The following is a 17,477-nucleotide window of genomic DNA, read 5'->3' as shown; positions in this document are numbered from 1 at the left end:
CGATCAGCAACAAAAAGGGAGACCACAACAAAACCATATATCAAACCAATTTTCCTCCTCATTACCCCAATAAGAACCAGTTCCTTTAAACTTCAGAGTATGTGTGAGCAGGTACAGTGTGATCCATTAAGTATTTAGACAGACAGCTGTTTTTGTTTCTGTGATCCAGCACATTCGATTTGTATTGAAACATTGACAGAGTCGACTTTCAGCTTAAAGGGTGTAGACTTCCATTTTTAGTGAACAATGTAGGATATTTAGCCCGTTTTATACACAACGGTCCGAGTCCTACAGCTGACACTCCAAGCCATAGTTTCATTTCCATCCAACAAGCTGAAGGACAGAGCCAAAACAACAAAATATAGCTATCTCCATGTGAACAAGGCTTTTTATTTTCTACACTGTGAAACCGGCTTTTGTAATTAACTCCGCACTAATATGTCCAGTTAAGCAGATAGTAAGCTGCTAATGGGATGGACCTGAGTGACTTTCTGTAGCTGGTTATGTCCCCAAAAGGCCATCAAGGGGGCAGATGGACACACATCAAGGACAACAGGGAACTATGGGGGATTTTAACATGTAGGTGGTCTCTGTGAGACTGAGCCTGCAGACACAAGTGGCCGAACAATAGTATGACCAGGAGGTCAACAGAGTGGTACAGGGACAAACAAGAGGATTAACGAAACATCACAGTCAAACAAGAGTTTCATTGTTGGCTTACATTGTCCTTTTACATTGTCCTAAAGCTAAAACAACACACACAATAGTATGTGTTAAATGACCACAGAACAAACACAGCAATTTTTACTTTGCATTTAGATCTCCAAAATAAAAGGTTAAGCTGGGGGAACTGGACTAAAGACATTTCACCTCTCACCCAAGAACTGAAAAACCTTTCGGATGAGTCGTGAAACATCTTCACCGAGTCCAGTTGACCCAGATTTAACTCTTCTCAATGAAAGATGACCTGGACGACTCAGAACCTTAAACATCGGTTTACTCATGTTGTGTTTTAAATATACAGTATTTTCTCACTTTGTCAATTAATAGCTCAAGAAATGAAGAAATGCAGATCCAATACTTAACCATCCTGCACATAAATATCTACACATGAAAAAAAAAACGAGAACAGTACTGCAACTGAAAGTAGGCTTAACAGGAAATTATGCAGACAGACAATGTTTACAATGTACACAAGCTTTCAATAGCAAAAGATACCATTTCATGTTTTCAGCAGTGTTTTCTTTTTGACAAACAATGTGGGTAATATTGCAAAAACACGATGGACGCAGGAGGGTAAAAATGCAGCGTATGTCCTGTCGCTAACTGAATCACCAAGACGCCCTCAGGTAATGTCCTTAACCCTTCCTGTCATCTCATCATCCACAGACGCTGGCCGATACTTAACCCCAGCAGCCAGTGATCCAACTACTGACTGTGAGACAGATAATTCTGCCGGCCATTTGAGACGGCCTAGTAGAGCTTTTGGAGGCTTATAAAGTCAAAGTCTGCACAATAGGCTGATTGTTTAAATAAGATGACCGGGGAGTGATTAACAGGATGTTTAGAACAGAAGCAAACCAGATCTAACAAAGCAAATAACCGATCAGCTCTTCACTTGAATTGCAGGGCATATAAACAGCAGATTTATAAAACAATTCAAACACATAAAACCCTCAAGTATTAAGTCTTCAAGTTACAGAGAAAATATTTTGATGAAGCTTAGGCCTTAAAATTCTCTGTTTGTTCATTTCATACTTTGTTGTTTGGATAATAAAATGACATGGTAAGTGCCTTTGCACAACCACAGCCCCTGAGGATATGGGTCACAGTCCCAAGTCTGAAGTGTGGGAAATCTTTGTCTGTGTCAGCACGACTGCTTGGCCATGAAGACATTCCTAAACTCACTGTACTGTCGCAGCAGCGTGCTGGGTCATGCTCAATGCGTGGTTATCAGGAACACAGTTTGAGACACTGTTGCAGCAACGTAGTAAATCATCGCTAAGCACAGGGCTTTCACAATTGGCATAACAATTGCACACGGTTGGGAATTGACACTGTGAAATACTGTATAACACAATCAGTTCTTTGGTTTGACTTGACATTTGTCTGCCAACAACAACAACTTGACATTGTTCTGATTTATATTGAAAGCAATCTGTTGTGTAAAATAGCAAGACATGACCCAACAATAAAAGGATGAACAGTAAAATGATTGTTGTTAGTATAATTTACATGGGTCAGTTCAGGTCATGTCCAGACCTTAAGATCTTTAGATCCTGTTGAAAATGAGAAATCATTTGCACTGCTAAGATGAAAAATACAAAGCCATACAGATTCAGATGGATTATAGATCGACTATTTGGAATCTAGCCTTAAATATGGGCTACAAATCAAGTTTTTTTTCCCCACACAGGCAAATCGTGTAGCGTAGCAGGATGTTGTCAGTACAAATGCAGCATGAGCGTCATATTTTCTTATTTGTATATCAATGCATCATCATCGCTCGCCCCAGCATTAACAGTTCTTGTGATCAGATCTAGTCATCAAGGAGCTCATCTTTAAGCTTTCAGAAAGAAGTGTTGCACAGGATCATGTTTGAGATAAAAGAGGAAAGTAAGTGAGTTGATTCATTGGAGTAAGAGGCAGATCAATGGCTTCATGTGTTCCACATTCCCAAAGTCTCTGTATATTTATTGGGCCCTCTCTGACATCTGGATGGGCGTCATGACACCACATCACACGCAGTCACACACATACACATCTGCAAATATATCTCTGTTTATACTGCCAAGTCTTCATGTGGAATACGCTTGTGTGGACACATTCAATTCCCTGTGTGTAAGCGAGTGAAAGCTGTTATGTGTTATGATTGCATTTTTTCAACTGCAACCTAAAGAGGTAAAAGCACACTGTTTAATATCGACCACCTCAGAGTGTGGGGCTTTATGTAGGGATTAGTTTACTATCTTATCTTACTAAGCCATAGCAGTAGATCCACCATTTACCAGATAACAACAAAAAAAACAGCTCTCAACTTTGACACTGCTGAACAACTTTAACATTTGATGAAGCAAAAAGAGGAACAAGTGACTCTGCAGCTTGTTCAGTAGTAAGAGGTCTTACCTGATAGTAGTCTTTAATCTGCCTGATGAGAATAGAAAGGTTCTGGATGCGCAGTGTGGGGTCATTGTTCACTTTCTTGTTGGTTCTCTGCACAGTGGCCTTAGGATTTCTGTGGGGGGAGAAAATAACATTTTGTTATTTGATCTTCATTTGTAGCAAAGATTTTTAAATGAGGTTTCTGTGTGTGTGACACCAGTGTTGTTCTAAGTCAGTGGTTTTCAAACTAATAGATTCTTGTACAGACTATGTTGAATAATTATGATTCATGCAGGGGAAGTCTTTGCTGATGCTATGTCACTAAAATTTAACCTGGATCCTTTTTTTGTTGCTTCCCCCGTCATTGTTAATGATTGATGATAAACCGTGGGGTCGACGGTGTGAACGTTTTTCAGCTCCTGAATGAGATCATGACAGAAAACATTTGAGAACCGCAGCTCTATGTGATGGAACGGGTGTGTGTTTGACTAAAAACATTAGCAGCACAGTGACAATGTGACCTTTGTTCAAGAAGCACCAGTGCCATAATCGTGTTAAAGAAACCACAGACAAAGTGAAGGACTATAGAATAGAAATGCAGCCTCTGAGAAGGGAGTGAACATTCATCGAGGTCAAATATAAAGGTGGTGTATTTCAGCAATTCTTTGACCTCGAACCACGACCCCTATTTCTACTCATTTGTCTCAATCAAAGAGAAGTAGTATCTTGCAGAATAAAGAGCATGTGTGTTTATCTGACTGTGTGCGCTCAAGGGACATTAAAAGGAGCGAGCACGACGACTGATGTTATCACGGGTGTCAACACGTTTTAGAGAGCCTTGCTGGCATTCCACAAATTCACACAGCGCTGCCTCCCAGCCTCTGTTATCAGCACCAATCCACAAACTACAATTTGTATATGCATGGAAATACTAAACCTCATTTGATCGCAAACCTCTTTTCAAAACCACATTTGCAGACGCGCTCATTGGTGGGATTTAAATGATGACAAACAATGAGTTTCCTGGCACATTATCAGTACTGATCAGCAATCTATGTTTTTTATCAGCTAATTACTTTCCCTATATCTATAAAACTACGTCAGGGCCTCGTAACTTACTACAGCATATGTAGTATGAACTAAAAGCTTGTTCAAATGTCTGTTTTCGTATGCTTGCAAGTAAAAAGTGAAACAGGCCAATACTGTACAAGATCTGTGGCCTTAATGTGATATCTTCTGATCCCCCTCAGGGAAATTCCTTTTTTCTAGACTACCCACTTCACAGAGCGGCTATGGTGACAAAGCTGGCACCCTAGAGCTGATGTGGTTTCACCAAGTAGCAGAGGGACACTTTGAAACAGTGGACACTTGCAGTCATGCTTTGCTGGCTTCAATTATCTGTAAGGTAATGGGATTTAGCTTTCATTCTGTACTCTCCAATATATTCCTCTTTGCCTCTCTTCATACAGATTTTTCTCCTCCGTTGACCATAAAAGCAGCAAAACGACAGGGAAAATCCAGCAAGTTCAAAAGTAATGACACCAAGAAAGAAGAGTGTTCTCATGTCTTATCCACGCTCAACGATGAACTTTAAAACTATTCTGTGGTTTAATTGCGATTTTATCTCCCAGGGTTTGAATGCTCAACATTGGCTGCATGGGAGGAAGGCTTACTGCGCTCCAGTAACCTCACTAGTAGTTGTTTAACCTCCCAGTGGATCCCCTAATAAGTATTTTCATCATTTATTAGCCATGATTTTGAAACTGTGCTGCCTGTTTCATAAAGTCAGCACCACAGATGCCACAGTAGAAACAAATATTACACTATAAAATACCTGCCTCGCTTATTATTTGAACTAAATGAATAAACTATGAAGAATATACAGCATTTTAAATTCTGTTGATGCTCCAAGCATGACCATGATTACATCCGAAAACACAACGTAGAATTGAATTAATAGTCAAATGCAGCAAAACTGACTGTTAATAACTGAAGGACTATACAAATATGAAGACATACATCACTTGTGTCTGTTATAATATAATTTACAGGATTTTACAGTGACACGTCTTAGGAGTACCCCACCTTTCGGCGTAAGTCAGCTGGGACAGGCTCCAGCCCCTGTGACCTTAGTTACAGAAAATGGATGGATTGAAACAGTACATTCATTGCAGTGTACAGACACTAGAACATGTATTGTAATGTAAAAATAATTGGTGGTGTAATTTGTTTTGGCACACTGGGGGCAGCATGTATTTACAATCCTTCATCTACCATGCATCAAACCCAAGAGGGGAAAAAAAATGGTAAATTCACATTATTCCTCCCTAAAAACACAATAATTTATTCACGATAGATTTGACCTGGGATTGTCTGGAAAAACAACACTACTCATGTGCTTGAGATTTTTAGAGCCCTACATCAACACTGTTCAAGAGCAGCCCTCTTTTTCATGATATGCACTTCAGACTTCAAAGCATGAACATCGCATGACCTATATATGAGGGTCAACAAGCCCTGAGTAAGGGGGGGAGGAAGAGAGTCCTCGCTGCTTGTGAATGTACGCATGCATGCATGCATGTAGTGTGTAGCACATGTGTAGTCATGCATAGGCCTGCATCTGTGCTCTTGTCTGTGTCTGTATGGATGAACGACACAATAAAGCTTCATCCTGAAATACCACAAGGGCAGTTTATAATCAAGATTGTTTTCTTTATATTTATTCATCTGGTTCTGTTTGAGGGAGGAGGTCAAACGTGAAGGATTCTTTAACCTCCTCAAGGACGTTCAGCCTGGTGGATGCTTGCAGTCACAGGGGACTTCTGGTTGAATGGCATCTTCTTAAATCACTAGACCATGCTGCTGCTTTCACATTAAACTGAACCACAGGAACCTGCTTCTGAACCATAGCAATATAAATACCTCATGTTCCCAACTTTAAATTTACATATGGATGACAAAAACATCTGCTGGAACAGTGTCTTTATCTTTTTAATGTGCTCACTGGAGTATACTCTAAAATAATATTTTAATGAAAGCACACTATTAAAAATGGAGAACGCCTGCTCTTAAATCAACCAGCTGCAGAGAGGATGTGTTAATTAGTCTTTTGATCAGCCTCCGTCCTGATGACACCCACCCACATACACACACAATCATGCTAATCAGAGGGACACTGGGTTCTTTTTATAACTGCTCTAAATGAACAGTCATGTGACCTCCCAATCTCTCCCCCCTCTCCACACACATTCAGCCCCTTTTGAGATCCATAGTAGGGGGTCTATTTAACCCCTTAATTAAAAAGCACAGAGGAGGCTGTAATCCTGTCAGGCCGAGGAGGGTGATATGGTGAATGAGGTGTGTGTGTGTGTGTGTGTGTGTGTGTGTGTGTGTGTGTGTGTGTGTGTGTGTGTGTGTGTGTGTGTGTGTGTCTGAGAGAAAGAGATTAAAATAGAAAAAACAGCAAGGAAAGGGTTTCCCCGTTCACACATTCCATCACTAACAAAGTCCAGCCAAGAACATGGCGGCCATGACGACACGACCATGACAACGCCACACAATCCACCCTTGTTTTCTTTTGGCTCGGTCTCGGATGCCACACAGACAAGCACGCGACAGGCCGGCCCCCCTTGTAGATCAGCGAGCGAATAAACACAGAGACTTAGTGCAGCAGAGGGGGTTAAATATTCCACTTATTGCCTCCCTCCCTGTTCCTGCTGATACAGTAAACCCAAGACTTTAAATAGACAAATAGATTAAGGATAGACAGGCCAGCCAAACAGCCAGCAAGGCAGACAACCGGTGAGCAAGTCAGCCAGACGGCCAGTCAATAAGCCGGTCCGTCGGTGCTGTTAATAAGCACAGCTATGCTCTAGAGCCCAGGGGGCCACTGGGCTTTCTCCTCTCATCTCCTGCCTTTCGATTGGCTGGGTAAGTTGGGGAGTAGTGTTAACCTATATACGACAGGCTACATTACAGTCCGCATGGGCAGTCAGGCACATACTCATACACACACACACCCACACAAAAGAGAAAATGCAGGCTACATTTGGCCACGTGTTAGGCATACAGCTTATTAGCTGGACTGTCCAAACACAGCGGGGGAGTGTGTGTGTGTGTTTGTGAGACACACACACACACACACACACACACACACACTCCACCACCACACAGGAAGCTACAGTAGTATTAGCAGCCACACTAAGGTTAACAGTTCAGTTCTGGTTCATTCTGTTCAGTATGCCAGATTCATAGTACTACGCTTGTTACAAAGGTCACTGTTTCAGATTGGACAAACGAGAGTCGTAGGGTGTCATCTTTCATGACATGACTGATGTCACTGGACAGGAAATGCTATGGACCGACTTCCGGAAAGAAGAATGTAAACAAATAACGGCGTCTGAAGCAGTGTGCATGATAGTGGCTGTCTTGAGTTAATAAAAAAACAAAAAAACAATGAAAAAGCGGCTGTGACCTTTTCTCTGTTTCACTGTCCCACCTCGGGGCAACAACAACGTTCCTCTTTGCTTTGCTGTTTAGTTGTGCATGGAAGAGCGCTCTGTCCTTGTGTTGTCTAGTCATGCCATTTGTCTTGGAAGGCACGGTGGGGTCATCCACAGTAATGCACTACACAGGATAAAACAATCAACCGTGCCTCTATGTCTGTGAGGTTGGGCAGTTTTCCAGATGACATTACAGCGTAAGGCCGCATTCAGACAGGATCCAGCGTTGAGACTGGTGTCTGACTTTAAACCGGTTTGTCCTCAGTGTGACTTTACTATAAGCACTCTCACTCAGTTATCCAGATCAAAGTCAAACGTTAAACCATTTACACACCTTGTCAAAACACAACTAACCTAAGCACATCACTCAGTGACACGCACCTGATCAAGAACCAGACAGACAATGGTGCATACAAGGCAAGAGTAATTCAAGAGAGTAACCAGTAATGCTGCTTGCTTTGTGAGTCAAATTTAGAGTGCTCAATCAGAATGCAATCGTAAAACCAGCAAATTAACTTTGTTTGAATGTTTCCACGACAGCTGCAATAATTGTAACTCTGCCTTAATCTTGTTATGAGGAAATCTTGTTATACTGGAGTGTTTGTTAACACGCTGACCGACTTTCCAAATGGAAGCTTGTGAGCACAAACAAGCTAAGACTGGTGAAGAAAGAAGTGATGACTTTCATATGTTACTTTCAAATTAAGACGGCAAATGCATATTATATTAACACACCACATAAAAAATACTAGTTGTGATACACTGGGTACTCAGCATCAACAGCATCAAGCCTAATGCTCAATATAACTACATCCTATTTTCTCACTCTGCACCCTTTTCCCATGGGAACTGTAGTACATTAACACAACAGTGAGGATCTGACCACTGGTATGTGCTTCTCGTCACCCTATTTCCTTGTCTTGGCTTTCCATGGACTTGTTTCTCTCCTGTCTTTGTCTTTCTGTTTCCACAGGGCCTCTTCCCATTCCTCTTCTCGGTCACTGTAGCCATAGGGACCGCAACTAAACTCATTCCAGCCAAGCCAAAGATGTGATCTGATGCATTTCCTTGTCCATAAAACATTGAAATCCCCATTTTGTAGAATTGGAAATCAGAGTTTCCTCCATTGCAGAGACAATGGTTGAATGAATTAACCTCCTATGGCACAACTGAAAAAATCTTATTCAATGTCTGAGATAATAGGGAAAAATCACTGGTGTTGTAATGTTTGTGGCTCACAAAGCAAATCCAGCACGGTGTACAATTCCTTCAGCACAACAACATAATCATGCCATACTCACTACCCAGCTGCTCTGAGTCAGTTCCTCTTTTTCAACAGAAAAGTTGAACTTTGTCTCTGATCATTTATACTGTGCTGTTGATTCTCAATGTAAAGCTGCTTTTAATGAGACTCGACACTTTCCTGCAGATGTTTCACAGCTAAAGTCTTCAAGAGAACAGAAAGGATCATATCCCCTGAGCAACTGAAGGGCCTGTAACATGAAACACATGGAGGAAGTGTTGAGTTTGCATTCACAGCAGAACAGCAGCAAACTGACACAGTAAAAAAAAGGGAAATAAACATCTATCTCTCACATCTCTTTCTTTTAGGTTGAGGTACAAAAATACAAAAATAATTCATAAAACACACAATCGACAGGTTAGAAATTCCAATTAACCCCAAGAACACATTGGTTTAAATGCTGACCACTGTAAATTAGATTGACTCTGAGGGCTGAATCTAAAATCCTAACATGGTCCCTGCGGGGTTTCAAGTCCTTGGTTGTGGGATTTTGAGTGCCTCACATTAACACGGCCTTGTTAAAGTTTTTGTCTTCTCAAGGTCACAGCTGCTGTTTCCTGTCTGACTCGACACACATCCTCCTGCTAGACAGACACACAGAGAGCATGGCATGGCACAAAGAAGACTACGAGAGATGCCAGAATAATGTCCAATTCAAGGTGAAAGGAAGCGGACCCCGAAGTTCACAGCAGAGGCAAGCAGCAGTGAGAGAAGCGAAAAAGACTGACAACCCAGCGGCAGCACTGTCTGCCTCCTCTCTGTCGTCCAGCTGGAATCCCAACTATGTCTGCTGTAACTAGCCCTAAAGAAAGCCAACAAAGGCTTCAACATGCTGCTCAAAGAAAACAGAGGGGAGAAAGGGGATAGAGAGCAGGAGAGGTGTGGCATGGACAAAAAAGGAGACACAGAGATGAAGAAGAAAAAGAGGGATGGGAGAGAGAGGGGAAAAAAGCAGGAGGTACACAGTAGGCGTTCAGACATGATGAGGGATGACAGAAAGAGGCAGACATGTGCATTGATAGAGAGGCGAGAGAGGAGGCTATGGTGTTGCATGGAATATATTTTCATTGTCGAATCTGACGATTATTTTCTAGTTTTATGGATAATTTAATTCATTTCATGAAAACTATTTGTGCATGGAGGCAAAGATGTTCCGTGCCCATTAAACGCTTTAATCAGTGGTGATTCAAAAGTGTAAATGACACATCAAAGATCTTACATCATTTCATCATTAAGCTCAATCTTGTCTTATGCTTGATTAGGTCTGAAATGGCTGTTTAAACATGTTTTTTCTTTAAGGATACGGAGTCTTCACTTGCTCAAAGTAGAAGATGATTGATACGATTGAATAAAAAAAAAATAAAAAACTGTGCTGACTCATGTTTCTTTGTATGTGGCCTTTTCTAGATCTAGATTTTTCTGCCTGTAATAATTAAACATTGCCAGATGGTTGTCCAACCTCAGAATATTCGACTAGAGAAACAAAGCCATAAAAAGAATAGCATGAGCACAATGTAACCTCTATGTTTATGTGTAAAAATTAAAGATAGAATCAAATGATTCAGCTGATATTCGACAACAAAAGAAAGTTTTTTTAACAAAAGGCCAACTGGGTCTGGGGCTTAAACCAACACACGTCATTCAGACTCTTCTCCAAAGCTCATTGGCCAAGTGTTGAGTGTGTTTTTGTATGTATGATGTCTGTTATGAAAGGAAGTGATGACAGGCGTAGTGAGGACTACATCCTGTGGGTCTACAGGGTGTATTTACTGTAACATGTATGTATTCACTATTATTAGATCCACGGGTTTACTTCTTTATGATGAACAATCACTGGCAAGCACCCTCGTCTGCATATTATTGAAAACACTTGGAAGGTGAAAGTTACGTCCACATGATTTGTACTCTCACTCCTATCCGTGCAGCCATGCAGACAAATTTATGGACATGCACGGATCTGTCTGAATACTCAAGCCAGCAAAAACATTAACCTGTACAACGCATTCTTTTCATAATCCACGTGTTTTTACCTCCCTGTATTTGCACTTTCACCCAAACTAGCAAACGACCATTTCAACAGGGTTGAAGCAGCTTTTAAAAAACATAAATTCTTTGTGCCAGTCAATATGACAAATCAAGTAATCAAAAAAATATCAAGTAGGAGACATGACCCTCTTTTTTTTCATTATTATTATTCTTGCAAGCGCCACTCCCCTCACATAGCTCGGCCCCAGCCGCCCATAGAGGACAGACTGACCGGTTCACCGAATAGGCCAACGAGCCAGCACGAGTCGGCAGCATTGGCAGGAAAACGGAGAATTCAACTGGACAGTTGTCACTCTGACAAAAATTTGATTGACCCCCTCTCCCCGAGCGGGAAAACTAATTGGTTTGACAGCACCGAGGAGGCGATCTAATTGGCTAGGTAATGTCAGTCACATGAGGGCCGGGGGGGGAGGGGACGTGGTGCCATCTGGGTGACAGCAAACCGTTAGATAATCCCGGGGTCTCTTCTTCTCCCTCTCTATGCTCTCCCATGCCTTCCCGATGACAACTGCTGCCAGCCTGTCTACCACATCTACAGGAAACACACAGAGACATTCACACAGCAACGCCACAGCCTTGACTACAACAGCTGACATCACCAGTGAAAATGTTGAAAGCTCGAGTTTCTCCAGCCTTAGCGCGAGGTTGTTAAGATTATTTAAGCCATGTTTGACTAGATTTTGTGTACGTGTGTGTACGTCTATGGGGTTTTATCATCCATTCCACCATCCAAGTATGTATCTTGCCTTCTGAGTTTTCAGTGTTTTGTCAGAGTAAACAGCAGTTACTGGCTGGAGGCCAACACCAGCGCGGCCTTTTTTAAGCAGGACTGGATCAATCGCACGCACGCAGCGCGACGACAACTAACACTCACTGTAATGTATTTCGAACTGTCAGAACAGAGTGGGTGAGAAGAAAACCGAATGCAGACATGAGAGCCTGCAGGTCTTTAGAGAGGAAAACTCACCTGTGGTCTCTAAGCTACTTTTAATGAGTAACAGGGAGTTAGAGAAGAATTAATAAAACACCCATTCTTACAGTCAACATGCAGCAACTTTCCATGATGCACCCTGTTTCAACTAAATGTCTGTATTTCAATATTGAATGAACTCATTGATTGGGTGCCATCATCCAAAAATTGCCCTAAACAGCTGCAAAGTTTAAATGCATGAGCCGTAGCATACATTTTAGTCTGTGATAGAAGTCTATTTTAGTTAGCGGAGTCTGCTGTCACTGGAGGTGACCACCACACAGTGCTGGTAAAGTGGGAGAGGCAGACAAAGAGCAGTCTCACCAACATAACATCTGACCAATACTGTAGGCTTTCTTTGTGGGAGGGCGACTGAGCAAGACGACTACCAACAGCTGCCTAAGTCCAAAACAAAATGCACAGCAAAAAAAAAAGAAAAAGCGCACAGATACACATACTCCCACGCAGACACAGAAGCCCTGCAGAAAAAGCAGACACACACACACACACATATAAAAAACACACAGAGCTGACTGTGACTGGCAATCTTTAACATCCTGTCAGGCAATCGCTAAGCCAGTCACAATTAATTTCAGTTCTACACTGGCTTCTCTCTACAGGAGCACTCGAGAGACCACAGAAAAAAAAATTCCTGTCCAGCTCATTCCATTTATTTGCAGATAGAAATCCTACTTAGTACCCAGTCAAACATCTCAGTCTTAATATGTGGAGCTGTGGAGTTGCCATGTGGCTCTGCAACCTGGAGTTTTGAATGTCACCCTCTTGCTTCTTTCTTTGCACATGTTCCCTGTCATGCTTGACCATTTTGGTAAATCATTTTTCTGACTCCCTTCCCCCTCAAATATCCTTTCCAGTTGCTTTCCACTATACAAAGTCCCAGAGGGGAAAATGCTCTAAAAATACTGCTGACGTGCTCAACGTTTTTTTTGTGGAAGAGGAAAGACGCCCCTGTCCAACTGAACCTGCAATGGCTTCACTTAACACCTTTCTGATTTAAGAGTGTAGATGCAGCCTGGAGGAGGAGGAGGAGGAAAAATAAGCATGGGAACAGGAGGTGGAACTGGTAGATGAAATCTGAAGATAGGCATCTGAGTAGAGGGATGCAGCAGAGCAGCAGGAGGTCGAGGACACTGGACGAGGAGGAAGTGGACAGCAAGCAGAGACGAGAGACAGCCAGTCGGGGTTAATCAGCTCCTAATGCAACGCAGCTACAGCTTAACCCTTCTTAAAACAATTCACACAGAGTACTGAGGTGTAGAAGATAGGCGTCCCCTTACTTAGACAATTCTGCCAATCTAACCTTGGAATAAGAGGCACTGAAGCGAGGTGACACAAAAGTTGCCCTGTGAAACCGCAACACATAATCTCTCGTGAAGCGAAAATCAATTCCACTGGGAGCAGGCTTGGTCGAGCTCTCCTTTGACATGCAAACAGGAGGAGTAACTGCTGACAGTGTGGAGTGTGGCATAAGTGGAAAATATGAAAAAAAAACGGCCCCTGCAAGCAGGAAGTTGCAGCATTTGAGCCAGACAAAGGGAATGGGAAGCGGTGTTCTGGCAGGCTACATGTTAGGAGGTGACTGGAAAGACGGGACGGATTTGACATCTAATGCCTCATCTTCTCCAGCATCCACCCTCTCTTACCACCCAGAGATCTGCCAAAGCATCCACTTCCCTTTTAATTGAAGAAGAAACAAACAAACGTGCGCCTGTGCTGGCCTGCTACATTAATGACAGACCTGCATTGCTGTGTAATGTGCATCCAGATTCTGCGCTGCTACTCCGCTTAAGGCTACTATTTCTGGTTTAATCTGCAGCACAGCGGGAAACGTGAGCACTGTAGCTTTCCAGGGGCGGCGGCAGCGGTGGAGGAGGGTTGAGGGGGGGTAGGGGGGTGTCCTCCAGTCTGCTGCAGATGACAGTGTAGGGTGACTGAAAAAACAGAGCAACTGGGAAGTTGGGGAGCTGCTTTGCTCCTTAGCTCCCTTGCACCAAGGGATCCTAACAATAACTGTCTGCAAAGATTTCTGACAGTGTGACCCATCATTGCCCCCAATACTAGGTCCCTTTGTGCTTAGCCTACATTCACTTCAGCAGACAATTTCAAGAGATGGATAGAGTCTTAGAGCAAGCTGAATATATATATACACACTTATATAGGTTTATATCTACATCTATGGTGCGTTTGAGGTCCCAAGCAAATGTCTGCATTTCTTACAATAATGTGGTGCAGGAGACATTTGTGAATTCATGTCAAATTACTTACATCTCAAGCATGATCTCATTCAGGTAAATCCCATCCACTAATTCAATATATTCCGATAATGTGGTGCCATCGGTCACTGTCGGCTGCCCGACTGTCTTCACCTGAAAACAAATGAGACAATGCCAAATAGGTGTTAAGATAATCAATAAACACTTGAAAGCTTTCACAGTGCAGGGGTAAGGGGGGGGAGTGTTTAATTAGTGATCTTAAAGACACATTTGAAGAGTTAATTAGGGAGGGGGGAGAGCTTACCCAGCAGACCAGAGGCGTGAGCATGAACTGCTCCAGCAAAGGGGTGAAAACCTCGCTTTCCATATTTCTTTTTTTTTCTTTTTCCAGGACAACTGGCGCCGTTAAATTCAGCAGTCAAGGAGGAGGGAGGGAGGAAAAAAGAAAGTGCGCTCCTTTGGGAGACAGATGTATTTGTTTAGGCTCCACTCATGTGTTTGATTCAATTAAAACGACGCTCATTTTGGATAAAGCACGTCCGAGGTTGGGCAAAAAAAAAATATATATATAAATATATAATCCTCAATCTTGTCGAGACGACCCAGCTGTTTCAGATGCCAACGACTGGGCTTGGCTACCTTACAGGAAGGATGAGGGATTACATTTTTTTTTTTAAAAAGGAGAAAAAAAATCTATTTTAGCGTCCGACAGATTACATGAGACCTGTGCCAGGTATGGTTTATGCTCGGTGGAGACAGAGAGAGAGAGAAAGGAGCGCTACTGTCTGGAATCAAACGTTAAATGGAAATATTCCTCCGAGGCGACTAATTGTAAGAAAATATCCAGTGCGGGAAGAAGAAGAAGAAAAAAATCCAGAGGTTTAATAGTCCTTTCTTCTCAAATGGTCGGTTTATAATTCCTCATATTAATTGTGAAGTCATTTCTGACCGGTTACTTGTGCTCTCCTGTCTGTCTCCGTTCAAATGCGGCATACTAATGAACAGAGGGAGCTGAGAGGATGACTGGAGGACACTTAGTACCGCCTCCTCTCTCTCTCTCTCTCTCTCTCTCTCTCTCTCTCTCTCTGTCTACTCCTGTGCATCTCCCTCCGCCTCCCGTGTGCTCAAAGAAAAATAGGGCATTGACCAAAAGCATCTTTTGCTTTGGTCAGTGCCTCAGTGCTAATAATGGTTCTGCAGAAAACATTTGTCTATCTTAAATTAAAATATCTGAAGTGATGGAAAGAAACAAAGGTTATAAAAAGGATGCATGCAGCTATAAATAGGATGGGGTACAGCTTTAGTGTTGGGTTAGGGTTAGGGTGATAATTTATATGCAATGGCTCTAGCAACATTTTTTTTGCTTATTTTACTTTACAAATAGAAATACTGGAAATTCATGCACACCTTTTTGTTTGCATTTGTAGCACATAGCACATTAGAGCAGCAAGGGAAGTAGGCTACTGACACCTGGTGGGTAATGTACAAAGAAAATACTGTAAATAATCAGTGTGTGAGCTTTATCCAAGCATCAAGAATACATTTCCGCAGGTTTGCATTGACACTAGGCAACTATTCTGATAACTGATTAATAATTGATGTAATTTGCCTAAATTCTATGCTTCTCTGATGTAGATTTGCTGTTTCATATCACTGTAAACTAATTTTGGAGGGTAAAGGCCGGACAAAACTAAACATTTTGAGATGCTATCTAACATGTTTCATCATTTCCTTGCATAAAATAATAACTGAAGGGTTAATTGTGTGAAAATAATCAGTTGCAGCTCTATCTCCTGAAAAAAGATGTGGATGTTTTGAAACTATGCCAACATACCAAAGCTTCAAAATAAAAGCCAAGTTAATGCATTTATAGATCTATACATCTGTAGCGAGGGGCTTACTGTGATATATGCAGGTATTGACCACAATTCTGAAGCAAGAAATGCACGATGAACTTCAGTTTATACCAACAACCGGTTATTCTAAACACGCATTTTTTTCTTTTAGCTGTATCAGCAGCCTGGTAATGACTGAATGAGAAGTGCAGACCAGCAATCATTCATTACAGAGGTAGGTAGGAGACACCTAATCAACAACTGATGAATGGTTCTGTGGGTGTGAAGAGGCAGCAGAGGCTATGTGGCCAAACAGCCTATTAAAACGCAATCATTGATTTGGGAAATGGGTACCTGGGTCACTTCTCGGAAACCGGGAATGAATGGATTATTGTATGTTTTCCTAAAACTTTCAGCAGCAGCTCTACTGGATAAGCCTCTCATTTGCATTTAGAGTAACGGACGCTGTGGTTAGTGCTTCAGCTTGGGGCTATACAGTAAGAGATCCTGAACAGACCTGTCGTGGCTTGTTTTCGGCAAAGCATGTTTGACAAGAGGGATGTAAACTCAGCGAGTTCACGTCAGGAGGTTATAGGATGTGGAAAATAAAAACAATGCATGCTGTATTTTTTGTAATGTCTGTGCTGCAAACGTATTATTTGGAGACTTTCTTGAAACCAAATGTGTGATGCGTCAGAAAGATACTTGTTTTTGTAGAAATGTTTTGTGTATTGAAAATGAGCACCAGTGCATCGATTTACCTGTTTTTTGTTTAATTAATCAACCTGAAAGCTTCTAGTTTCAACTCTTAAATCGATGTAATGTTTGATGTTTGTCACTTAGCAATATATATCTAAGGTTTGTTGGTATTAGCTCACATTAGCCACCAGAGAATACTGATCATACCAGACCAGAGGAAAACATAAGCACTGAGCTCAACCAATTCAAATTACTGAGAAGAACATAGATGAAACTATAAAAAGTACCCAAAACTGTTCAATATCAGCAGAAAATGTTGTGTTCTTTTAAGAAACTGTTGCTTGAGTAAGAAGCGGATTGGAAAAAGACCCTTTTCACCTTGTTCTCTAATCATACCCCTGCTCATTGCTCCCCACAACGATTCAATCTTCTCCCTGGAAATCAATAAAGTTTATCTAATCCTAATGAAATAAAAAGGGGAATTTACTCCAGAATCTACTCAAATCAAATGTAGTTGCCATTTTCTGAGGCAACCCACACAGATCTCTACAAACCCTATCACCCCAGAAGACGATTAAACACTGACGTAGATAATGAAAACCTTTCATGGCTCGTGTAGCGCCTGCTTACCCACACAGTAGCCTGAACACAATTATGTTCTGCTCAATTACTGTGGAGGATTAGATGGATATTTTGTATAGCTCGGTGTGTTTGTTACTGTGTGTGTGTGTGTTAGCATTTATTTGCATTAGTGAGGGATTCATTAACCTTGGGTTGAACAGGGTG

At 41.8% G+C, this 17,477-nt stretch overlaps 1 protein-coding gene across 6 annotated transcripts in view; it reads right to left on the bottom strand.

Annotated features, from left to right (window-relative positions):
• Positions 1-15,198, bottom strand: part of ccdc88ab (coiled-coil domain containing 88Ab) — a 60,984-nt gene extending 45,786 nt beyond the window's left edge. For 4 of the 6 annotated variants that reach the window (XM_019253762.2, XM_019253764.2, XM_019253763.2 and 1 more), the window contains exons 1-3: positions 14,462-15,198; positions 14,210-14,310; positions 3,127-3,235 (exon numbers count right to left, since the gene is read on the bottom strand). In XM_019253762.2, coding sequence (XP_019109307.2) covers positions 3,127-3,235; positions 14,210-14,310; positions 14,462-14,524 — 273 coding nt within the window. In that variant the 5' untranslated portion in view covers positions 14,525-15,198. The remainder of the gene's footprint in view (positions 1-3,126; positions 3,236-14,209; positions 14,311-14,461) is intronic. The other 2 variants (XR_002041550.2, XM_019253765.2) reach the window with 1 other exon arrangement.
• Positions 15,199-17,477: the final 2,279 nt, after the last annotated feature.

Source organism: Larimichthys crocea, chromosome III, assembly GCF_000972845.2.
Source record: "Larimichthys crocea isolate SSNF chromosome III, L_crocea_2.0, whole genome shotgun sequence".
Taxonomy (NCBI): domain Eukaryota; kingdom Metazoa; phylum Chordata; class Actinopteri; family Sciaenidae; genus Larimichthys; species Larimichthys crocea.
The sequence above is the reverse complement of the archived record's forward strand: the minus strand, read 5'-3'. Positions and strand labels throughout refer to the sequence as shown.